The 25,577-nt window shown below is 46.0% G+C and overlaps 2 protein-coding genes and 2 non-coding genes across 8 annotated transcripts in view; all 4 read left to right on the top strand.

Annotated features, from left to right (window-relative positions):
• Positions 1–10,529: 10,529 nt before the first annotated feature.
• On the top strand, positions 10,530–17,021 carry ATP5F1B (ATP synthase F1 subunit beta). The gene is made up of 10 exons (XM_059403464.1): positions 10,530–10,700; positions 11,171–11,353; positions 11,582–11,756; positions 12,441–12,562; positions 12,815–12,999; positions 13,516–13,674; positions 14,021–14,143; positions 14,796–15,008; positions 15,721–15,922; positions 16,755–17,021. The coding sequence occupies exons 1-10, from the start codon at positions 10,574–10,576 to the stop codon at positions 16,850–16,852; spliced, it is 1,587 nt and encodes a 528-aa protein (XP_059259447.1). The 5' UTR covers positions 10,530–10,573; the 3' UTR covers positions 16,853–17,021.
• Positions 11,417–11,492, top strand: LOC132021030 (small nucleolar RNA SNORD59). Its single transcript, XR_009405210.1, has one exon. It is a non-coding gene; the product is annotated as a small nucleolar RNA SNORD59 (small nucleolar RNA).
• Positions 12,646–12,717, top strand: LOC132021029 (small nucleolar RNA SNORD59). Its single transcript, XR_009405209.1, has one exon. It is a non-coding gene; the product is annotated as a small nucleolar RNA SNORD59 (small nucleolar RNA).
• A 1,678-nt stretch (positions 17,022–18,699) lies between the features above and the next one.
• BAZ2A (bromodomain adjacent to zinc finger domain 2A) overlaps positions 18,700–25,577 on the top strand; it is a 34,927-nt gene continuing 28,049 nt past the window's right edge. For 3 of the 5 annotated variants that reach the window (XM_059403453.1, XM_059403452.1, XM_059403449.1), the window contains exon 1: positions 24,145–24,349. The gene's annotated coding sequence lies outside the window, so the exon portion shown is untranslated. Of the gene's footprint in view, positions 18,895–23,642; positions 23,728–24,144; positions 24,350–24,567; positions 24,685–25,577 lie in introns of those variants that run through there. The other 2 variants (XM_059403450.1, XM_059403451.1) reach the window with 2 other exon arrangements.

Below are 25,577 nucleotides of genomic sequence, written 5' to 3'. Positions count from 1 at the left end.
GTTTTTATTCCCCTTAACTTCTCTGTATTTGTTATAGCATAGAAATGGTTCCTTTTTCAGTATTTCCTTATGTCTGACATTAAGGATATGTGTTACAGGCAGTATTAAGGGCTGGGGATATAAAGACAGTCCTTCAGGTACTTGCTGTGCGCAGGGAGTCACAGGCTAGGTACAGGAGACGAATACTGAACAAAAACTTGAGAGATGGGGAAGTATGCCGTAATAGGTTTGCATAGGGCATTATGGTGATTTAGAAGGAAAACACAACCTTTTTCCCTTCCCTTGTTAAGTATATGACTCTCCAGAGTGATACTCAAAACCATTTTCTTGAAATGCTACAAATAGAAAATCTACTTTCCAGGTGGCCTGGGCATAACACTTGGTATTCAACTCTGTTTTATTATGTACAGAAGTATAACATGGCTTCTGGTTCTCTTAAGGAATGCATTTTTTCAAAACCCTAGATTTTTTCACATTGGGAGGTATGTTTGAATTTCTATAGTTTCTTTAAGTTATTGTTTTAAACTTGGTTTCCTTTGGGCACCAGCTCTTTCTGTCCACAGGTCCCCACCTTTTGCAACAAAAAAATAACAAAAAACTTTTTTTTATTTGGTCTCCTTTGGAGCATACTGAAGGCATTAGTATGACTGATAAGAAGTGTAGCTCTTAGCTTCAGGGAAATATTTAAAAAGATGAACTACATTTTTAGTCTAGTTCTCTTTTGTCAACGAGTTCTAGAAGTTAAAGATTCATTAAGGGTTCATTGGTTTTATCACCAGCCATTAAGCTGTAGCAATAAGAAAGTATAGTTTGATGGATATCTGATTGTATCCTGTGTCTCCTAAGATTTTCTAAAGTTATTTTGTGTTCAAACACTTGAAGAGGATTTTATTACCCTTATTGTTCACTCAGATACCAAGCCTTGTGTATGGCATCAGTAGGCCAGAACTTGAGAAGAAATATTTGTCCTTGTTATCTCATATCTGAATTGTAATTATTGCTTTAAAGAGAATTACTGGAGAGAGGATCACTTGAGTAGTTTTTTTTTTAAAGATTTTTATTTATTTATTTTACAAAGTAATCACAGGTAGACACATGTAGGCAGAGAGCCTAGTGTGGGGCTTGATCCCAGGATCCTGGGATCACGACCTGAGCCGAAGGCAGAGTCTTAACCCACTGAGCCACCCAGGCGCCCCCACTTGAGTAGATTTTTAGTTTGAATAGCATGTATTCCCATAGTATGTCCATTTGATATGTGGTGAATACAGGTGCTTATATGCAACTTCCTAAACTAAAGTCCCCTCCAAGGAAGAGAGGGAAGGCCATTAGTTGCTATAATTGCATGAAGCTTTTATCTACTAATTTAGTTTGAACTGGTTTTAATTTCTTCTCTTTGATGGGAATCTTTTGATAACTGATACTGAACATCTGTATGCTAATCTCAATGCTGCTGTTAGCAGTGGCTCCCCAGGCATTATACTCAGCATGAGAACATGAAGGCTGGGAAGGAAAGGTGAGGCAGACACCTTGTCTGAGGCCTGCTCTAGCCCCCTAAGTTATTTTATCCTAGTTTATGCTATTCAGGCCTGTGGATTTGAAATTTAGACATTAACCACACTTTAATAATCATCATTGGAGGTCTGTTTCTCCCAGAAGAGTGAGGGACATCCTATATCACCAGTGAATCTCCAGTTCTTAAGATAGCACCTGACATGTAGAGGCTTAGTAAATAATTATGAATAAATACAACTCAGAAATAGCATGGGTAATGTTTTCTGAATGGGTCTGGAGCTAAGGAAACAAGTTAATCCAGTAATTCAGATGTCAAAAATAAAGGTAAATTTGCACACTGGCAATGGGACCTGGAGAAAGATTTCCAGAGCAAACATAGGGTATGATGACAATTCATATAAGATACTGCCAGTCTTGCTTTGGTCTTAGCAGTCTTTTCTAAAGTAAAAACCAAATCCTGTCACTTTTTTACAAGTTCTGTTGTCAGTAATTTCGTTGTTTATGTGAAGAACCTATCCAGAACTTTAACCTAAATTTCTTTAGCCTCAAATCCAGTGACCTTCACTTTTCATACTCCATTTAACAGCCCGTTTCCATGGCTATGTGTTGAAATGATCACAGGTTCAGAAGTAAGAGAACTAAAGTTTCTTTTGCTACGAGAACAGCCTTATTAAGTATATTTGTCCCTCAACTATTCTTTTTTTGAAGATTTTATTTATTTGATAGAGATCACAAGTAGGCAGGCAGAGTGAGGGGAGAAAGTAGGTTCTCCACCGAGCAGAGAGCCCGATGTGGAGCTCGACCCCAGGATCCTGAGACCATGACCTGAGCCGAAGGCAGAGGCTTTAACCCACTGAGCCAACCAGGTGCCCACCGTTGTTCTTTTAAAAAATAATAAAGATTTATTTGAGAGAGAGCATGAGTGGGAAGGGCAAAGAGAATCTAAAGCAGATTCCCTGCTGAGCATGAAGCCAAACACAGGGCTTAATCTCATGACCCAAGCCAAAAAAGAGTTGGACGCTCAACCAACTGCATCACTTGGGTCCCCAAGATTTTATTTTTAATCTTAGCACCCAACCTGGGACTTGAACTAACAACTTGGAGATCAAGAGTTGCACACCCAATGGACTGAGCCAACCACGCGCCCCAACCATTGCTTGCTCTTCTGTTTTCAAAACTAGTAAGCCTCACGGCCCTAGTTTCATCCTCTTTTCTGTATCCCTGTGGTTCATCTCAAGTCCAGTGGTTCTCAGCATAATCAAAATCATGGGGCTTTGTGATAAAGTGGATTCCTAGGTCCCAATGCCAAATACGCTTTAGTAGGTCCATACAGGGACCAGGAATTTTCACTTTTAACTTCTACTTGACATAGTAATTTCTGACGTGTGATCCCTGGGCTTAGCATCCGTCTCGCATAGGAACTTGCTAGAAATACAAATTCTGGGGTGTCTGGTGGCTCAGTTAAGTGCCTGCCTCCAGCTCAGGTCATGATCTTGGGGTCCTGGGATTTAGCCAGCACCAGGTCCTCTATTCAGTGGGGAGTCTGCTGCTCCCTCTGCCCCGCCCCCCCACTTGGGTTCTTTGAAATAAAATACTAAAAAAAATACAAATTCTAGGCCCCCAAATAGGCCTACTGAGTCAAAATAAGAGGGTAGAGGCCAGTGATCTGTCTTAAGACCTCTTAAGTTTGACAGTAACTTTTAGATCAATCTAAAATGCAGATTCTGAATTGGTGGTACACACATCAGCTCTGTCCAGTGTGACTTTCTGACAAAGGAAATGTTCTACATCTTTAATGTCTGATAGAATAGCCAGTAGTCACATAGTTACCGAGAATCTGACATGTGGGTAATGTGACTGACATACTGAGATTTTAATTTTTCTAAATTCAAATAATTCCATGTATCTAGTGGTTGTCATAATGGCTAGAGTAGACTTAGGTGATTCTGATGCAGATTGTTCCTGGCCCATTCATTGATAAAATTTATTAATCAGATCTTACTAATGCTGTGGGGAAATCCCTCCAGTCATAAAGTCTAGAAGCTTATAAAGGAAAAGTTCATGAATCTGACATTAAACATTAACATAGGTCAGGGCACCTGGTTGGCTCAGTTGGTGGAGCATGTGACTCTTGGCCTCAGGGTTGTAAGTTTGAGCCTCACGTTGGGTGTAGAAATTACTTAAAAGTAAAATCTTAGACAGATGCTGGCAAGGATGCGGAGAAAAGGGAACCCTCCTACACTTGGTGGGAATGCAAGTCGGTGCAACCACTCTGGAAAACAGCATGGAGGTTCCTCAAAATGTTGAAAATAGAACTGCCCTATGACCCAGCAATTGCACTACTGGGTATTTACCCTAAAGATACAAACGTAGTGATCCGAAGGGGCATGTGCACCTGAATGTTTATAGCAGCAATGTCCACAATAGCCAAACTATGGAAAGAACCCAGATGTCCATCAACAGATTAATGGATAAAGAAGATGTGGTATATATACACAATGGAATACTATGCAGCCATAAAAAGAAATGAAATCTTGCCATTTGCGACGACACGGATGGAACTAGAGCATATCATGCTTAGTGAAATAAGTCAAGCGGAGAAAGACAACTATCATATGATCTCCCTGATATGAGGAAGTGGTGATGCAACATGGGGGGTTTAGGGGGTAGGAGAAGAATAAAACAAGATGGGATTGGGAGGGAGACAAACCATAAGTGACTCAATCTCACAAAACAAACTGAGGGTTGCTGGGGGGAGGGGGTTTGGGAGAAGGGTGGGGTTTATGGACATTGGGGAGGGTATGTGCTATGGTGAGTGCTGTGAAGTGTGTAAACCTGGCAATTCACAGACCTGTACCCCAGGGGATAAAAATATATGATTTCTTTTTTTTTTTAAAGATTTCATCCATTCATTTGACAGAGAGAGATCACAAGTAAGCAGAGAGGCAGGCAGAGAGAGAGGAAGGGAAGCAGGCTCCCTGCTGAGCAGAGAGCCCCATGCGGGACCCGATCCCAGGACCCTGAGATCAAGACCTGAGCTGAAGGCAGCGGCTTAACCCACTGAGCCACCCAGGCGTCCCAAAATATATGATTATAAAAAATTAAAAATTAAAAAAAAATCTTAAAAACAGCTTAAAAATAGCAAAAATGCTATTAGGGGGCACTTGGCTAGCTCAGTTTGTTGAGCATCCAATTCTTTTGAGAGTGCAGAGCAAGAGAGTGCACCAGCCAGGTTTGAGGGGCAGGGGTAAAGGGAGAAGCAGACTCTCCCATGGAGCAAGGAACACAATGTGGGGCTAGATCCCAGAACCGTGGACTATGACCTCTATGACTTGAGCTGAAGGCAGACGCTTAACCACCTGAGTCACCTGGGTGCCCCTGAGCATCCAGTTCTTGACCTCAGCTCAGATACTGATTTCAGGGTCACAAGTTCAAGCCCTGGGCTAGGCTCCTTAAAAAAAAAAAAAAAATGCTGTTAGGTTAAGGGATAAGTGATGTACTAAAAAATATTTAACAACATTAAAAAGCATTTGAAGGGCACTTAATCATGACAAGCCCAGAGGAAAAGTAATGGACAAAAGATCGGAACAAGGAGTCTGAAGAAGGCGCACTTGGGTGGCTCAGTGGGTTAAAGCCTCTGCCTTCGGTTCAGGTCATGATCCCAGGGTCCTGGGATCCAGTCCCGCATCGAGCCCCGCATCCAGCTCTCTGCTCAGCGGGGAGCCTGCTTCCCCCACCTCTCTCTTTCTCTGCCTGCCTCTCTGCCTACTTGTGATCTCTGTCAAATAAATTAAAAAAAAAAAAAAAAAAAGGAGTCTGAAGAAATACAACTGACCAATTAACAGGAAAGTTCTAGCTTAGTAGAAATCAGGGAAATGCAAATTCATTCAGTGAAGTAATTTCGTTAATATTAGCCACATTTTAAAAAAATTTTGGAAGGATTCTGGAACCTGGTAAATCAGCAAGATGGTTTTAGAAGACCATTTAGCAGAATCTCATTTAAATGAAATAATTTAAGCCAACATTACTTGGAATCTATGAAGAACCATTAGTGTACACAAATATGTGTACAAGATTTTTTTTATGCATTGTTGCAAGAACAGCCATTCGAAACAATCCAAATGACCATTAATGGTAAATAAATTACACATTCTTTTTTTTTAAATTAATTATTTGATAGAGATCACAAGTAGGCAGAGAGGCAGGCAGAGAGAGAGGAAGGGAAGCAGCCCTGCCAAGCACAGAGCCTGATGTGGGGCTCGATCCCAGGACCCCGGGATTATGACCTGAGCCGAAGGCAGAGGCTTTAACCCACTGAGCCACCTAGGTGCCCCTAAATTACACATTCTTAAGCATAATGTATAGTCATGATCAATAAAGTAAATGTACTGGGGCACCTGGCTGGTTCAGTCAGTAGAGCATGTGGCTCAATCTTGGGGTTGTAAATTTGATCCCCATGTTAGATGTAGAGATTACTAAAAAAAAAATAAATTTGAGGGGCGCCTGGGTGGCTCAGTGGGTTAAAGCCTCTGCCTTCGGCTCAGGTCATGATCCCAGGTTCCTGGAATCGAGCCCCACATCAGGCTCTCTGCTCGGCAGGGAGCCTGCTTCCTCCTCTCTCTCTGCCTGCCTCTGCCTACTTGTGATCTCTGTCTTTGAAATAAATAAATAAAATCTTAAAAAAAAAAAAAAAAGGCAAAAAAACAATTGAAAAAAGAAAACTGTTTTTTAGTGGAAGTGTGCTTCCACTGAGGTTTAAAAAAGTTCCAAAGGCATATCTATGTTCTCTGTATATGGAATAGATAGAAAGTGAATGGGGTATAAAGAGAACTTTGAGTGGTTATTTCTGGGAAGGAGGAGTGAGTCTTTGGGTTAGTGATACTGATGAAAGGATTTATTCTTATCCTGTGTATCTAGAATGTATATGCATGTGTAAAGAAACAAAAACCAAAATTGTGGTCTTACAAGAGAAGATTGGATTTCTGAGCCAGAACTTTTTAAGGTTTGGTATTTGGGAATGAAATTTGGGGATGACTGAGGAGTTAAGATTCTTAAGTGAAATGTGAATGTAAAACTAAGTGGAATTAAGAAGCTAAAGAATTCTGAAACTACAGTAATGAATGGATTGTTTTCATGAATCTGGAATAACCCCAAGTGATAAGAAATGTAGAGACAAAGACATAGTCAACACCAGAGTACTGGAAAAATGTGGGGCATGGCCATTCTGGAAAGCAGTAAAACAAGTTGTTGGAAAATGCAGGTTTTTTTTTTTTTTAAGATTTTATTAATTCATTTGACAGAGATCACAAGTAGGCAGAGAGGCAGGCAGAGAGAGAGAGGAGGAAGCAGGCTCCCTGCCAAGCAAAGAGCCTGATTCGGGGCTCCATCCCAGGATCCTGGGATCATGACCTGAGCTGAAGACAGAGGCTTTAACTCCCAGGCGCCCCCGAAAATGCTGTTTTGACTTTAAAATGAGTAAGGTTTTCAGTCATAAATTATGCAATCATTTGAATTAATTTCAGGTAAGCAGCCAGATTAGGTCTTTGTGGTTCTTACTGTCCCATAAAAAGTAGTTTGTACTTCATATAAAATATTTACCTTAGTCTATCTGGGAATCAAGAATCATGAAATAGGACCAAAACATATCAGAACTCCAAAATAGATGACACTGTTCAGAAAGGCTTATTTCATTCCTAGCTAATCAAGTTCATTTACATTTATTTTAGTATGATTTACAAATTTAGCAGATTCTCTAGTTTTCACAACAGAACATAAACTTGTGAGGGTAATCATTGACAGCAAAAATAAATTAAAATTGAGCATAGTGGGGAAACAGCTCATCTACCTTAAAGTATTTAAGAATGAAGAAATATACTGAAAGTATTTAGAATTGGAATGTGATTCAAAGATATTTAATGATAACCCAAATGTCCAAGAAAAAGTTAAATTACTTGATAATCTGCTAAGAGGACAAAGAAATGTGTGATACATTTGAGTAATCTGGAAACTTAGGAAAGTCTTTGACACCTAGGTTTAGTTATATGTACCAATGGTTAATAAAATTTTGGCAAAGACCAAAGCTGGTGATGCAAAATGAAAGGATCTTAACACTAAGTCAACAGTAAGTAAAATTACTAGCTAACACAAATACAGTACTAATAATGTGCCAGGGATTGTTCTAAATACTTCTTTCATTATTATTAATCTTAAGTCTCAAAACAATCCTCTGAGATTATTCCCATTTTATTATCTCTTTTATAGATGAGGAAAGTAATGTTCAGAGATTTTAACTTCCCGATGACATCTAGTAAGTAGCAAAAACAATTTTAACCTAGACAGTCTGGCTCTAGTGACAGTACTCTGAGGGCCATCTTGGCCTATTTACAGAAATTTCAACTCTAACAATTGAGGGAGGCTAATAAAATATATAGGACCCCGGGGCACCTGGGTGGCTCAGTGGGTTAAAGCCTCTGCCTTTGGCTCAGGTCATGATCCCAGGGTCCTGAGATCGAGCCCCACATCGGGCTCTCTGCTTAGCAGGGAGCCTGCTTCATCCTCTCTCTCTCTGCCTGCTTCTCTGCCTACTTGTAATCTCTGTGAAATAAATAAATGAAATCTAAAAAAAAAAAAAATATATATATATATATATATATATATATATATATATATATATGACCCTATTAACTGGGATGCTGCCCAGCAAAATGGAAAGTGCATGGATCATAAATCAAAAATGTGTATCATGTCTTATGTCTTATGATGCAGCCCACTGAAATTATCTTTGATCCACCTTTGCCATGGGATGAATTCCTAGTTGCCAAACATTACTAATTGGTTCTTTTCAGTCCTTATTTTATTGGATATTTATTGTGATTGATGCTATTGACCACTTTCTCAACATTCTCTTTCCTGATTATTTTTTTTTATTTCCTGATTTTTTTTTTTTAAGATTTATTAGAGAAAAAGTGGGGGACAGGGGAAGAGGGATACCAGGAATCTCCAGCTGACTCCCTTCTGAGTGCAGAACCTGACATGGGGCTTGGTCTCAAGACTGAGACCAGGACCTGAGCAGAAATCAAGAGTCAGATGCCCAACCAAAAGAGCCACCCAGATTTTTTGTTTGTTGTTTTCCATTTTAGAGATAGAGCAAGCTTGAGCAGGGGAGGGGCAGAGGGAGAAGGAGAGAATCCACAAGCAGATTCCCTGGCTGAGCACAGATCCAGTGGCAGGGCTTGATCCCAGGATCCTGAGATCATGCCTGAGCTGAAATCAAGAGTAGGCTGCTTAACTTGACTGAGCCACCCAGGTGCCCCTCTCTTTCCTGATTCTTCACATTATGGTCTCTGGCCTTACTCTTCTGTTGCTTCCTTTGCTGTTTCATTTTTCTCTACCTGCTCCATACATGTTGCTGTTTTCTTATATTGTTTCCCTCTAATTTTAGGCAAGGTTACCATAGGCACCCCAAACTTAACATTCTCTTCCTATTTTCTCCTTTAATTTTTTGATAGCTCTACATGCCAAACAAAACTTTTTCACAATCATGCAGAAAGATGAGAACCTATGGGAGCTGGTGGGAGGAAGTCTAGGGAGGTAGTGCCATGATGAACCCTATATAGCCATGTTTGTTCTAATAGATTAAGGGTCTCTCCAACCCACTCCCAGATAGCTTTGAATAAAATCAATACTACAGGAAAGGATGCCCTGGTCTTTCTGATTTTCCATAATCAAGGAACGTTTCCACACACCTACCTCAGCCGAGTCTCCACTTCCATACAAAGCCCTGAGATCTGGCTTTTGCTGATCTCTTTACTACCTTTTCTTTTTTCCTTCACCTCCAACCTTCCTCACCTGCAGTTAAACAAAAGGAGCATACAGTTTCATGCAAATGTGGGCTTGGAATAGTCTTTGTACTGTAGCCTAGGAATTACTCGGTTTCACAATAGGTATATCCATCTCTGTCACTTTGAGACAATTCTCCTACATCTCTAGGTGACTCAAGTTTATCCCCTCCTCCTTTCTGTACCCACTGTATCCTGTATTAATCAGGACCCATCTCACTTCACTGCATTGTTTTGTGTTTTTAAGAGGGAGGTCCTGGGTGGCTCAGTCCATAGATCAACTGACTCCTGACCTCAAGATCATGAGTTCAAGCTTCACATTTTTTAACTTTATAAAATAATAAAATACAGGAGGTCCTAAGTCTTTTTTTTTTTTTTAAAGATTTATTTATTTATTTATTTGACAGAGAGATCACAAGTAGACAGAGAGGCAGGCAGAGAGAGAGAGAAGCAGGCTCCCCGCTGAGCAGAGAGCCGGACATGGGACTCAATCCCAGGACCCCGAGACATTGACCTGAGCCGAAGGCAGCGGCTTAACCCACTGAGCCACCCAGGCACCCCGAGGAGGTCCTAAGTCTTAACTATCTTTGTTTTCTCAATGCCCGGCACACATCTGTTAAATGACTGGGTTAGATTAGCTTCCTACGTTGTACAGTTTTAAGTGGCATAGAGTGTCCACATTCCTGACTTCTGAAACTCCCTGGAAGCTTCCAATTCCACTACTGCGAAAGAATAACCGTGTTTTGAATCTAAAGACTCCTGACTTTCCCAAGGTCACCGTCAGTGGCTCTTCCCGACTCCACTACTACTCTAACCCCCACCCCTGAAACCGTCACTGAGCCCAAGGTCTTATCTAAGGTGAGAGCCCAAGGACGGCCAAAGACAGCCGGCATGCTTCACAACAGGAACTCGGCCCCTTTCAAAACGTAGTTCCGCCAAGTACTCTCTCCAACTGACATCCTTGTTGTCCAATTATGTTTCGAGGCTCTAAAGGTTGCAACTAACCTGACAATGTCCAATAAAAAAAAGGAATTCAGATTGGCACCAACTTTGACCAATGGTTGAAAAGATCAACGATTATTAACCTATAGGAGCAGCACTGAAAGTGATATTCAGCAAATTCATCCAATGGACTTGGTTACTGCAGAGTAGGCCTCGCCCCAACGGCGGGGGAGCTGGTGACCCGGACTGCCGCAGCGCTCAGTCTCCACCCGGGCTCCGCCATGTTGGGTTTTGTGGGTCGTGTGGCCGCTACCTCGGCCTCCGGGGCCTTGAGGGGACTCGGCTCTTCAGCCCCGCTACCCCAAGCCCAGGTCTTATTGCGGGCTACCCCGGCAGCGCTCCAGTCTGGTAAGTGCCTTCCTTTGCGAGTCGGGTTTGTTTCTGCCACGCAATGACCTTGAGCCGGAGGCCGATTGTCCCTCGGGCCTAAGGTATTTCTAATGTTAGAAGGACGTCAGAGCTAGCACCCTGCCCTCTAACGGCGGGAGAAGAAGAGTAGGTCGCCTATGGGAGCTTTCTTCGATCTAATTTATCTCATTTTGGAAAAAGGGGCTCTCTGTGACGGAAAAGTGCGGGCAGGTGCATTGATATTACCTCAAATGGGGACACGGAGCTCTCGAATAATGGGGTTTGGGGAATGGGAAGATCGTGTAGGTGCTTTTTCGGTTCCTGCGCGCCCCTCCCTCCGGGCTCGTCTTTGTTATAAGCGTGAGAATGCCGGTCGTAGGCCATGTTTACCAGTTCTTGTGGGTTAAGATGGGGCTTCCCATGACCATTAATTGACCTGACCCCATTTCTTCCAATATCTTGTCTGTTAGCTAGAGACTATGTCGCCCAAACATCTCCTTCGCCGAAAGCAGGCGCTGCCACCGGGCGCATCGTGGCGGTCATCGGTGCAGTGGTGGATGTCCAGTTTGATGAGGGCCTACCACCCATCCTAAATGCCCTGGAAGTGCAAGGCCGGGAGACCAGGCTGGTTTTGGAGGTGGCCCAGCATTTGGGTAAGTAGACTTTGTTAAGAATAGTAGAGGTTGTTTAGTCCAAATAACCCCCAAATCAGTCTGCCTTCTGTGATGATTTTATCAAGATGACTTTCGTTCTTCTGAGTGTGCTGAAGCCACATTTTAGGTACTGAGAAGGAGTCTTGGTTGATCTTAGGTCTTTTGTGCCAGCGGAACATTAAACGGGAAGCCTACTTGTCCTGCATAACTCTGCAATCCCTTCAACAGGTGAGAGTACAGTAAGGACTATTGCCATGGATGGTACAGAAGGCTTGGTTAGAGGCCAGAAAGTTCTGGATTCTGGTGCACCAATTAAAATTCCTGTTGGTCCTGAGACCTTGGGCAGAATCATGAACGTCATTGGAGAACCTATTGATGAGAGAGGTCCCATCAAAACCAAACAGTAAGTATCCCTTTTGCTGCATCTGCATGCAAAGGATCTGCTTTTTCTGCAGGGTTTTTTGTGGGTTTTTTTGTTTTTTTGTTTTGTTTTGTTGTTGTTTGTTTGTTTTAGTAAGCTCTGCACCAGACCTGGCGCTTGAACTCAAAGGTAACATGCACTACTGACTGAGCCAGCCAAGGGCCCCTCTTCTAGTTTTGTACGTTAAGGCAACACCTTCTAGTGTAGCAAAATTTTCCTGCAGAGAATGCTCAGAATGCTGATATATTGTTATTAAAACCACAAATGTCGTTTCTGAAGAAAATTAAGGATGCAGAAGTTTTGATGTTAAAAAAAAAAACACCTGCTACTTAGGGCTCAAGTTGATTATTTGAGTTTTCATGCCAGTGGCTTTGGTTGTGGGGTTTCCAAAACTGTCAGGACTGTATTACCTATGGATATATGAAGAAGGGCTGGTAGGTTAGGGCACAGTAAAAGGAGTCTTTGTGACAGTTAAAGTTGTTAGGGATTGAGATTATTGTTTCCTGAGATGATTGAAGTGGAATCCCCTTTATTGCAGAATGTCAGGTGTGGTAGCACCTCCAGTGTGTGTGGAGTGTTACATAAGAGATGAGATTATGAGTAAAGGGTTAGACTTGAGAACTGAGAGGAACCTTTCAACAAGATCCTCTCTTTCTGCGTCTACAGATTTGCACCTATTCATGCTGAGGCTCCTGAGTTCATGGAGATGAGTGTTGAGCAGGAAATTCTGGTTACTGGTATCAAGGTTGTGGATCTGCTGGCTCCATACGCCAAGGGTGGCAAAATTGGTACGTTACTGGTGGTACATATTTTCCAAATCTAATGTGGGAATAAAAATCTTACCATGTAATGAGTCGGTACTGGGATCTATCCTTCGCTGATGAGTTGCTTCTGACTTTCGTTCTTCTGAGTTTGCTGAAGCCAGATGCCATTCCTGAGAAGGGAAAAGATAGAAATCCGGTGTAATTTTTTTTTTTTTTCTTTAAGTTTTCTTATTTGGGAACACAGAACTCTAATTGTTTCTTTTCAACCTATTCTAGGGCTTTTTGGTGGTGCTGGAGTTGGCAAGACAGTACTGATCATGGAGTTAATCAATAATGTCGCCAAAGCCCATGGTGGTTACTCTGTGTTTGCTGGTGTTGGTGAGAGGACCCGTGAAGGCAATGACTTATACCATGAAATGATTGAGTCTGGTGTTATCAACTTAAAAGATGCTACCTCCAAGGTAAGTAGTGAGCTGATTTATGTTCACATAGTAGTAGTGCCAGGAAACCATTTTAGCTGACTACATTACTAGCCGAAGCCATGTGTTACATTTTCATTTCATGTGTCCTTGGGCCTGTGAAGGAAATTCCTGTTAGTGTTTTCTCTGCAACTTGTAATACACTAAGGCACATCATTTTCTTTCTTCTTTAACATTACATTCCATTTCCAGACTGTTTTTAGGAGGTAGTCCCACCATTTGAAAGTTAATTTTGGGAGTTGGAGGTAATTAGATGTCTCAACCCTATTTTGTGCTTTTCACTTAGTTTTATTTTCTTCTGTTTTGGGAATTTTGCCTTAATAGGATAGGAAATTGTGTTATTTTGAACTACATCTCTAAAAGGGAAAAGACATGCGGTAACCAAAATCTTGATGATTTCTGAGGAGGGTTTTTGGGTAGATTTCTTGGATTTGGGGACCTTGGGTATACGGCTTCCATATCCTCTGCTGGGTTTTCTGATTGTGTATGGTTACTTAGGTAGCTCTGGTGTATGGTCAAATGAATGAGCCACCTGGTGCTCGCGCCCGGGTGGCTCTGACGGGACTGACCGTTGCTGAATACTTCAGAGACCAAGAGGGTCAAGACGTGCTGCTCTTTATTGATAACATCTTCCGCTTCACCCAGGCTGGCTCTGAGGTAAGAGAGAAGGCTTGAGAGGACTTGTTTTCATTTACCTTTTCTTTCTTTCTTTTTTTTTTTTTTTAAAGATTTTTAAAAATTTATTTATTTGACAGAGAGATCACAGGTAGGTAGGCTGGCAGAGAGAGAGAGAGAGAGAGAAGCAGGCTCCCTGCTGAGCAGAGAGCCCAATGCCGGACTCGATCCCAGGACCCTGAGATCATGACCTGAGCCGAAGGCAGCGACTTAACCCACTGAGCCACCCAGGCGCCCTCATTTACCCTTTCTATGGGATGGTGCACATGAGGCTGAAGTTGTAGACACCTAACACCTTTGTTCTTCTTTCTCTCTCTCTTTTTTTAAGGTGTCTGCTTTATTGGGCAGAATCCCTTCTGCTGTGGGCTATCAGCCTACCCTGGCCACTGATATGGGTACCATGCAGGAAAGAATCACCACCACCAAGAAGGGATCTATTACCTCTGTACAGGTAAGAACAGTTAAGTGGATGAAAGTCTAATTTGTATAAAGGTATGTATAGAGAAGTTACTTATGTCTCAAGATTTTTTACCAGATTAATGAGCTCTCTGAAATGATGTGTAAAATTCTATGTGAATGTTACAGAGACCCTAAAATGTGAAAAAATGGTCACTTAAAGTAGGAAGGCATAACATGTGAACATAGATCACAAAAGTAGTAGTTTCCAGCTTGCAGAGTCTAAAGCTGCATGGAAACAAATTAAATACATGAATACATATATTTTGTATATACACACACGTAAATATTCACACATAGTAAAATTATCTTGAGTGTCTAAATAGTTGTAACTTTTCAGTGACTCTAGTGAACCATTATAGTCATGCAAGGTCTTTTGTTTTTAACTGAAAGTGTGGGTATCACTACAATAGTTAAAATGTAGGATGAAGAACAAAAGGAATGACAGTGAAAACTTTTTTATCACAGCTTGGAGGGACCAGATCATCTATAAGCTCACTCTACTAGTAGGGATGGTAAGAAGACTTTTTGAGGTGATTTCTTAAATGCTAAGATGGAATGAGATGATGAAAAGAGGTCAGAGAAGGGGGGGTGGCTTAAATTAGCTGGCTTCCTGCTGTTGCTTATGGGTTCTTCATTCACTTTAGGCTATCTATGTGCCTGCTGATGACTTGACTGACCCTGCCCCTGCCACTACCTTTGCCCATTTGGATGCTACCACTGTGCTGTCCCGTGCTATTGCTGAGTTGGGCATCTATCCAGCTGTAGATCCTCTGGATTCCACCTCTCGAATCATGGATCCCAACATTGTTGGAAGTGAGCATTACGATGTTGCTCGTGGGGTACAAAAGATCTTACAGGTGAGTATTGTAGGTGAGATTGGTGGCCATAAAGTCATTCAGTGGGTTTGGGGGGACTATATTAATAGCAGATCTTTCCCAGTGATTGTGTAATTTGCTTTGGAGTAAGGAAAGATGAGATAAGCAGGTGTTTTTTTTTTTTTTTTTTAAGATTAATTTTTTATTTGAGAGAGAATGCGCACGAGGGGGAGGGAGAAACAGACTCCCTGATGAGCAGGGACCCTGACGCTGCTCAGTCCCAGGACCCTGGGATCATGAGCCAAGCCAAAGACAGACATCCAACTGACAGAGCCACCTAGGTGCCCCAAGATTGGCAGATTCTATCAGAGAGTGTGAATGAGGTCTCTAGGGTTTCCAGGTATTTAGATTTGGAATCTTAATTTTTTCTAATGGCACCAGACAAGAAGTTGGTAGGATAAGACCCTGATCTTAGCCAGGGTCCCTCATGATCCCAACTGTAACTTCACCACTAATTTGTTTTCCTTACAAAGTGAAGTAAGGTGCTAAAATGCTTCGTGCAAAGCTTGGTGTGAATACAACGTGGTATTAATCCGTAGGTGTCTGTCCAGATTCTTAAAAATTGGGGTACCTGGCTGGCTCAGTCAGTAGAGCATCCAATTTTTGATAACCAGGATTGTGAAATCAAGTCCCACATTGGGCATGGAGCCTACTTAAAAAAAGAAAGATTCAGTCCTCTCTTGTCTTCTTATAGGACTACAAATCTCTCCAGGACATCATTGCCATCTTGGGTATGGATGAACTTTCTGAGGAAGACAAGTTGACTGTGTCCCGTGCACGGAAAATACAGCGTTTCTTGTCTCAGCCATTCCAGGTAGCTGAGGTTTTCACAGGTCATATGGGGAAGCTGGTGCCTCTGAAGGAGACCATCAAAGGATTCCAGCAGATTTTGGCAGGTGAGATTTTTGAGAATAAAGCTGAACGTAAAATGGCAGAGAAGATGAAATCTCTGGAACGCTCATTGTTCTAAATTCCCATTCCAGCACCCATCAAGCAATATATAAGTATATTGTGCCTAGATAAATAATTTTTTAAAATAAGCTATTTCCCATCAGTGTTTTTTGGAAATACTCTCTATTTACTTCTGAGAGTGAAACTTGGGTTACTTGTTGTCATTCAACATTTACTGAGGGTTTTCAGTCTTAGCTACTCTCTTTTTTTTTTTTTAAAGAGGGAGTTACTTTATTTTTTTTTTTAAAGATTTTGTTTATTTGACAGACAGACATATACATGTAGGCAGAGAGGCAGGCAGAGAGAGAGGAGGAAGCAGGTTCCCTACTGAGCAGAGAGCCCGATGCGGGGCTCGATCCCAGGACCCTGAGATCATGACCTGAGCCGAAGGCAGACGCTTAACCCACTGAGCCACCCAGGCGCCCCTTAGCTACTCTTCTAAGTGAAATACAGGTCCTTATAAGGAAGGCATTACTACCCTGTGTTTTACAAATCGGGAATCTTAAAACACAGAATAGTTTAAAATAACCGGTCCTGATACCTAGCTAAAGTAGAGAGCAAATAATTTGAATCCAGGTTATGTGGCTGGGACCATTTGTTCTTGATCCATACTGTATCATGTCTTGTAAATTGGATTTGTAACAGAAATTTGTTAAGATTTCTTGGATGACAAATTGATTACATTCTGACTGGTGGCCCTAAGGGGTGAAGAATAATATATACTGCAAAAAGTGTATCTTTCCACTTAAAACCGCTGTTTTTTTTCCCCCCATATAGGTGAATATGACCATCTCCCAGAACAGGCCTTCTATATGGTGGGACCCATTGAAGAAGCGGTGGCAAAAGCTGATAAGCTGGCTGAAGAGCATTCATGAGGTCCTTTTGGCAAACTAAGCACTGGTGGTCCTCTGTGCTTTGCTTCTCCTTGCCCCTAATGCAGAAATCTCGGTTTGCTCTGTAGGCCACATGAGAGCCTTGTTTGAAGACATTGTGTTCTGTCTGAAGAGTATTTAAGGTTTCCAATAAAACGTACACCCCTCAGAACTGGTCTATTTTTCTTGGTCCTGACAACACAGCAAACACTGAATTTTAGAGTGGCCATAAGAAATAGTACAAAGTAGGCCACAGATGTTTGAATGGGGTCATCAAAAATGAAAAGCCATTGTCTTGATGGACAACTGTGGGTCTTACGAGGGGTTCCCTGTTGATATGATTTCAATAGTAGGGCCTCAGCTTTGGCCTTTTTATTTGTAGAGGCAGATTGTTTGCCTCTTGAATATTCTATATAGTCTTTTCCTGATTGGTTAAAAAGCAATAGGGATATTTTCAAAAGCATATTGGGCAAAAATGGGTCTACATTCTGAGAACTGCTATTCTAAGACAAAGCAGGGGTCAGTGAATTGAATGAATCCGATTTTTAGGAAATTATGCTGCTTCCGAAGGATTAATAACCTGCAAAAATGTAGTCAAAAGGCCCACCCCTCTGTCTTAAACTAGGCTTGCCTCTTTTTCTCCATACCCACCTCCCCCACCTTTTTTCAGAAAGTGTCTCTGACTTCTGTCTGCTGGTTGTTTTTTTTCGGCAAGCTTAGAGCTGTGAATCCTTGAGGAAGTGTATGGTATAAAATAAACGTGAGGCCTATCCTGACCTCTGCTAAGATCCTTTAGGAAAGCTGGAGAGATTGAATCTTAAAAGGAAAAGCAATCTCCAGGGTTTGTGGGGTTGGGCTTGTGAACTAAATGGGAGCTAGAGAATTTCCCCTTACTTCAGCCACAAAAGTGCAGGGTTAGGAGTGCTAAGAAGTACACCCGTTTCAGTGTGAAACAAATCCGTTTTAAAAGTGCAAAGTCCTTTTGGGTTCCCTGTTAAACGTGGTCTTTCCCGAACTTAGGGCCCATCTCCTACTGCCCTCTGGTGGTAGGACTGGAGGCTGCAAGAACTCTGATCTCACCATTTTGAAATCCATAAAGGCCATTTGCTGGGATGTGGTTCTTAGCTAATGACTGTTTACAAACCAGCTGGGGCTTTTGTCCTGAGGAGGAGCCTGCATCTATAGGCTCCACCCCTGAGGCATTCAAGTTGGGTCGTAGCAGGGCGGGGACAAACTGAGATCCCAATTCAGAGGCCCCTAGGGGCTGAAGGTTGGGGAGGGGCCTTGGGAGAGGTGCCAGGGGTGGAGCAGGGGCCTGTAAGTTTCCTCCCATCTGCCTCTGACGTCTTTGGCACTAGTCTCTCCAGTGTCATGATCTGGACAGAAGGTGGAGCCCCTGAGCCGACTGTGCCGGGTCTTTTGCTCCCAGAAAAACCTGGATTTGGGGAAATGCTGAGTTATGGGGGTGGGGGCATGTCCTCTAGGTCCTTATTCCCGTGGGTAAGAAGCTGGTGCAAAAAACCCCAGGATATAGGGGTCAGCCCTTTCTGCTTTGTTTTCCCATGTTACCCAGATGCAGACCTGGTAACTGATCCTTAAGGTCGTTTGTATCCTTCCATCCCCTCCCCCACACGTTTACGTGTCTCAGCATTCATCGAGAATCTTCTCCCTCTCACTGGCTGCAACTATTTATTTCCTTCCCCCTTTACCACTCTCTTCCACCACGCCTCTGGAGTGTCAACACAGATCTAACCTTCCTCCATATTTCTCCTGGTTCTGCCCTGTCCTCGCCTCCTCCTCCCTCTCCACCCAGAGAAAGCCCCGCCCTTCCCTCCTCCCTCCCCACCCCAGTCTGTCACACAGGGACATCACCCTACAGCAGTTCAGGCTGTGGTTCGCAGGAAGCATACATTGGCTTTTTGATTCGTGCTAGTTCCCAGCTCACAGTTTAGGAGGATCTAACACCAGCCTTCACGTGAAGGGGGAACCAAGGACAGTGAGGAGCTGGGTGGTCCCAGCTTTGGAGCCCTGCCAGCAGGACATGGGTAAGTATGAGGACCAGCCCCCGGGGAAGGCCTGAAGGATGTCTACCTCCCTCCCCGGCTGACTCAGCAGGGGTGGGGCCTAACCTTTGCTCTTTTGGGGGGTGAAGGAGGGGAAACGGGACCATAGGGGCACAGGGCTCAGGTGGTGAGTGTGCGGACCAAGGGATCGAGAGCACTGACTAGCGCCGGTTCCCAGGAAGAACCTGAGACTCTGCACCTTGCGGGGGGGGGGGCTCCCCCACCTCACCGTCCCACCCGACGCCCCAGCCCCTTGCGCCTCCCCGTTTAAGCTGCTAAGATTCAAGTAATATCTTACAGTATTCACTGCTGGCCTCCACCCCAAAAAGTAAAATCTACTTTTTGTTGCGTTGGAGGATTTCTAAGGTGCCTTTCCTTCCCTTATTTTCTCCCAGGCCTTTTAAGTCCGGGTCTTCTCTCCTCCCCCACCGCGACCCACCACCAGGTGGGGGCTGCACTGAGCAGCTGCTTCCTGTTGCCCCAGAGGTTGCTGCAAGGCTGGTGGTGGTTGGGGGAAAACTGAAGTAAAGCCGATTCTCACGGTCCCACAGCAGTCCCACTAGGGTTGCTCCTGGCGGCAACCCCCCTCCCCCCCGCCCCAGCACTGAGAGGCAGGATTGAGGTTGAAAGGCCTAGGAGGTCTTTGCCCTCGTGGCTTCCTGATTCCAGAGGCTTTTAAACTTGGGTAGTGCTGGAGGAAGGCTGTGTCTTTCCACAGCTGTAGGGAATGGTGCCTTGTGGAGCTGAAAAAGAGGGAACCTGTTCATCTAGCAGGGCCGCTGTGCGTTACCCCAAGCAGCCGCGGCCTTCCTCCGGCACCCCCACTCCTCCTTGGCGTCCTTGGGATTCCCTCCTCGGCCTTCCTTTGTGAGGAGATCTTTGCAGGAGTCCCGAGATCGCGGTCGGAGCTCTCCCCAAGTCCTCCAGTTCGGACCCACCACCCTCCCCCTCTTAACCAGAGAAGTTTGTCTCTTCTTCCTGGGATCTCTTCTCTTCCTCCATCTGGGATCCTTCCTGGTTCTGGCCCCTAGGAGACGCCACCCGCTTTCTCCCTCCCCCCGCGGATTCTTCGCGACCGCCTTACCCAAGCGCTTGTCCCTACTCCAGTAGTTCCTGCCCCTTTAAGTGCTACCCCCCCCCCCCCCCCCCCCCGGCGGCCCGGGGCTGGGGGGGGGGGAGGAGGCGACGCCGCCACCCGGCTCGGGCCACCTGCGCCGCCGCCGTCCGCGGCCCGGCCCAGCTCGAGGTGAGGCTCGGCACCCCCTCCCGGTACAAGAGTCCCGGGGTAGGGCCGCTCCTGCGGTCCCCTGACCCGGGGATCCCCGCTGCCCGAGACTCGGGATCTGACTCTCCCCCTGCGGGAGCTGCCCTTCCTCTCTCCCTCGCACTATCTAACTCGCCCATTTCTCCCCTGTCCTCTGCGACCGGAATCCGGAGGCTTCTCACGCGTCTCCGCCAACCTCTCCCGAGTACCCTTCCTATCCTAGACCCAGGATCTCCCCCTCCCCCGCGCCTTCCTCGCCAGAAAAATCTCCCGCGGTCTGGGTTTCGCCTCCTCCCCTCTGGATCCAGAGCTTTCCCACGCCATCCTAACCTCCAATGGGAGGGGGAATAACCGCCACCCCACTCCTCTGCCTTCTCCGTAGTAAGTAAGGGTTGGAGGTTTAGCATAGACTATAGTCACTTTCCGACCCTGCTCCGCTTAGACCTTCAAGTTCAGCTAAGCCCTATCCAAAGCTTTTCTGTAGCTCTCACCCCACCCCACCTCTCTTGGAGTTTGGGGGTCTGACCTCAGCATCCATCAAGCAGCCGTGATGAGAAGGCCCTCTTCTTGGACCTGGGGTGGGCTGGTCCGGTTTAGGAACACTCCTACTCCAGAGTCAGGGAATGGGGGCAGGAGGGCACACCCAGAATCTCGAGATTCTTGGCTTAAGGGTCTGTTGGGAGATAGTGGGTGAGAGGCTGGAAATAAGCTTCTAAAGGTGTTGGGGTGGTGGGAGAAGAGAGGGAATCTTAACTTTCTCTGCTCAGATGCACAGGGAGTCCCCACTCTAAAAACTATGGGCTTGCTCCATCCGCCTCTAAGACGACCTTGGAGAAGCTCATTGGGGACTTGGAAACAGGTCTGTGGGTGACTTTGAGGGGACACACACCAACTTGGAGAGAAGAGGAGGAGGATTTATGGTTCTTTTGATGTGTTATAGGAGAATCTAGACTCCCCAACATATAGAGGGGAAGGAGACTGTTTTGCAGAAACCTGGAGAGGGAAGGGAGCAAGTTGGAATGGTTAGGGAGTTGAGGGCTATCTCCCTACTAGACCATATTAATACTATAAACCATTCAGCCAGAGAGGGCAGGGAAACTAATAATTACCTCACCTCTATTGGGGAATTCCCCCTTCCTCCAAGTCCAGCTGTGCCCCTAGCTCTGCCTCTTTTTTCCTTGTGCTTTCATCCTTCCCCCTCTCCGATCCTCCACTCCAGAATGAGGGGACAGGGTGTCTGGACTTGTTTCACACTCTGACTCATGTTCCATGCCCTGGAAGATAGCTGGGTGGAGGAGAGGGGTGGTCGGCTGTGGTGTTGGGGTTGAATTCCAGGAGTATCTGGAAGGGGAGAGGGAGGTAAAGGGATACAAATGAATCCCCTTCTTTATCCCTTTCTTTCTTTCTTTCCCCTCCCAGCCCCAGCCATCTGGCTTCAGAGTGAAGCCAGGCACTATGGCAGCTGACCCCAGAGTCGGGGTGGTGCAGCAGAAACACAGGAAGGGTGAGAAAGGGGGAGCAGGTGCTAATTTCTCCCTTCTCATTTTCTTCATTACCCGCCCACTGGCCTGGCTTGAGAGAGGTTCTGAGTATTCCCTAGATATCCTCACAAGTTGCTGAAAAGATGACCATTTGCCCCTTCTTCCCCTCTCTAGTAGCTTCCTAAAGGGCAATGGGGTGGGTGATTGGCCCCATCTGATGGCGCTGAGGAATGTTTGGGGACATACGGGGTCAGCCTGCCCTCTGTCGTCTGGACAGGGGTTGGGGTGGGGAGAGCAACACAGCTGCTGCCTGGAGTGGCTTCTGACTAGAAGTAAATACCCAGCTGTTGGGCATATTGACACCTCACCCTCATCCTTGCTGAAAGAACAAGGAAGATCTCTGATTAGATGGGATGAGGAGGGGGTCTTCTTCAGGGAAAGGTAATTGAAGTCTTTCTGCACCAGATGGGAAGAATGGATCCTGCCCCACTTTCATTTCTAATCGCAGGTGGCTCTCCTATCCAACATCCCTCTTCCCTACCGCTCCCGGCTGGGATAGTCCTAGAGGTTGCCCTGGAGACTTGGCCTGGGGCTCGGAAGGGGTGGGGGCAGCCAGTGGGGCACAGGAGTAACCGGCTCTTCCGGAGCGTAGTGGAGCCAGCGGGTGGGTGTGTGTGGGTGTGTGGTGGGGGGAAAGGGCGTGGCTACACCCGTCTGACTGGCGCAGGCTCCTCCCCTCCCTCCTGTCTCTGACTGGCCAGCTCTACGATTGGGGGCGGGAGATAGGAAGATTCTCCCTCATCTGCCCTGGAAAAGGGAAGAGGAAAAAAAAGATAACTAGCTCTCTTCCCCGGCTCTTTAGGAAGCCACTTCCAATCCCTGAGCTCTCGTCATCTAGTTTTATTATTTATTATTTTTTATTTTGGAGAAGGTGGGGAATTCCTTAGCTGATATTTGCTGGATCCCTTCTCCAGAAGGAAGGATCCCTATCCCCTGAGTTGTGGCCCTCACTTAACTCAGGAACTTAAGGTCATCATGCTGTTAGTGTCTGTCTTTCTTTCTTTTTCTTTATTTCTTTACTTCCAGTCGTGACCTATAAATCTATTACTTAGTCAGGGAGGACTGAACGGTTTTGATTTCTACCTGTCTACTCCTTCCCCCTGGTAATCTACTTTTCTCCGGAACAGGAGAGAAACCCTTCTAACCCTCTTAGCCTCTTTCTTCTAGCCTCCAGACACTAAAGCTTTGCTAAAGCTCACTTCGTTATTAGCTTCTCTGAGCCATTTGTAGTGGGGAGTAGAGTTTGTTCCCAAAATTGAGGAAGAGCCCACTCATCTGTGGAGTAAGGAAATCCAATCCAGACTGATATATTTGGCCTTGCCTTGCCCTGTCCCCATCCAGTTTTCAGATTTTCTTCCTCTCCAGACCCTGAGGGAAAGGTATTTGTTGACCCTTCAACCTGCCAGTTTCATTATCCACACTCTGTTCCTCTTCCAGAATATTCAGCCTGAGTTTTGCAATTGTTTGTAGAACTGCATTGCATTGAATAGGAATTATCTTGAAGCCTGCAAAGTCTGTTGAGTTATAAACCTGGTTTCTGGTCAAATTTTATCCACTGTTTGACCATGAATGAGTTTGTTAACTTCTCTGGGCCTTAATTCATCTGCCATATAAGAGCAGGTTGAGCTAGAAATTCTCTAAATTCTAACATATGACACTGTTTTCCATCCTGGGACCCCGCAGTTGACATTTTAGATGAGAGCCAAACTCTAGTTCCCTGCTAGTTCTTTCCTGTTCTCAGGTTTCACACAGTCATATGGCCCTATCAAAAAAAGTACTGGGGTTATAGAATAGGTGGACATTTGGGGCATCTTATTTGCAGTGTCAGTTTTCTGGCTCACCTCTTGCCACTCTGACCAGGTTTAGGCTAGGTTCAGGTCTTCCTTGACTGGTTCCAGAGCCGAGTTTCCTTTTTCTATGCACAGGAATCTTCCCGACCCCCAGAACCCTGCAGATGTCGCTGGGAAAGTGGTGATCCAGGCAGAACGAGGCTGCCTCCACGGGACAGAAGTGAGTAGGCAGCAGATGCTGCAGGTTTTTGCCTTTCCCCACCGCTTTATTAGGACTGGACTTTCCTGACCAACCTTTCCGCTTTGACACTTCCACTTTTCAACTACCCAGCCTGGGAAATAACTGCCCTTGAAAATTCACCTCCACCACCCTCCAGGGGAATGGCACATGCCTTGGTCCTAAAATTTTGGTCTAGTCTTTAAGGTTAACCTTTGGGATCATGGCACGCCTTTCAGTTTGCTCTGTGTGAAACAGGACTACCGCCCACAATGAGACTCTAGGCAGAGGGAGCTGTCGGGTAGTCTGGCGGCGCTAGGACCCAGATCCGGGTCGGGGAGCGAAGGTGACGGGCACTAGGACCCGGCGATGGAGGCCGAGGAGGGCGGCTCTCTCTCGGCCGCAGCTTCCCCGCCCCCTCCGGCTTCGGCTCACTCCTCCCCCGCCGGCCATGTTGGCTCCGCTCGGGCCCCGCGGTTGAGCCGCGTCCCCCTCCCCCCTCCCGGACCCCAGACCCCCTCCCCCGCGGTCCCCTCCCCTCCTGGCGCCCGGAGCGCGGCCATGTGAACCGCCCGTCCCCCGGGGAGAGACAAGCCCCGAGCCGGGCTGGACGCCGCCGCCTCAGGTCTGTTGGGTCTGTGGCTGGGGGCCTGAGGGGAGGGAGCCCCGCTTTCATCTGAGGCTTCCCTCAGGGAACAGAGGCTCCGGTGCTGCCAGGAGCCTTGCTGTGGGCGAGAAGCTGACTTGAGCTTATTTCCTGTTAGGACCCAGCCTGGGGCGGGGGTCTCCCTGCCCAAGGGACTGGAGGAGAAGGGGGCTGGCGGGTCTGCTGAAGACCTGGGCTGGGGCGGCGGGGGCGGGAGGAGCTGTGGAGGCTCCCGGCGACGACGACGACGGCGGCGGCGGCGGCGGCGGCGGCGACGACGACGACGAGGAGGAGGCGGAGAAGCCGCCTGCTTGGTGATGACTCCTGTGGGGGACTCGGATGGAATCCCCGGGAGGGGCTCCACCTCCTCGGGTGGGGGTGGGGACTGCCCGAGTGCGACGGGTGGGTGAAGGGGTTCCCTGGGCGGGTTAGACACTCCGTTTGTAGGGATTGGGGCGTTTTGGCAGCGGCTAGTGGAGGTTAGAAAGGGTTTCCAGGGGTCTCAGGGTCTCTCCCTCGGTGAGGGGTGCACGTTCTCTTGAGCGTGGCAAGCTGGAGAGGGCCTTGCTGGAGCGGTGCTGTGCTTAGCTTGGGGCCCTCAGAGTCCCAGGAGTCTCCCACTCCAGGGAGGGGGGTTGATACTGAGGTGCCTGAGCTGGGCTTTTAGGAAGGGAAGAATAAAGAGGGATCTCCTTGGCAGGGGATCCCTCACTAAGGGGATCCCCATTTCCGTGGCAGAAAAGATGATCCGGTATCATCCCTTTCTTTGCTGATGTACCCAATTTTCAGAGGAAAGGCAATGCCAATAACAGACGTCCTTTGTAGGATTTATTGGAGTGCGAGATTTGCATCCTTCGGGGGGCGTTGGGGGGGGTAGCTTCCACCTCCATCTGTACACAAACAGCCCCTCCCCCAAGCCTCCTGCAGGAAGTGGCCGGGAAATGGCAGCTGTGCGTTTGCTGCTGCATCTCTTGTTGTTTTGAAATGTCCATTTTAATCAGATTTAGTTTCATTTTCTGAGGCCTTCTGGGCGAGCTTGGATCCTGCCAACCATGTGGTCTTGGGAGTCTTTTTGTAGGACTTTTTTGGGGGGGGGGTAAACTTCATTTGTCAACTGGACGTGTAGTCACTGCAGTTGACTCACTGAATTCCGGTCTACCTCCCCGCTCCCCTCCCACTCCAGAGCATCTCTGCCTCCCTGTCTGGA

The sequence above is a fragment of the Mustela nigripes genome, chromosome 6, assembly GCF_022355385.1.
Source record: "Mustela nigripes isolate SB6536 chromosome 6, MUSNIG.SB6536, whole genome shotgun sequence".
Classification (NCBI taxonomy): Eukaryota; Metazoa; Chordata; class Mammalia; order Carnivora; family Mustelidae; genus Mustela; species Mustela nigripes.
The sequence above is the reverse complement of the archived record's forward strand: the minus strand, read 5'-3'. Positions and strand labels throughout refer to the sequence as shown.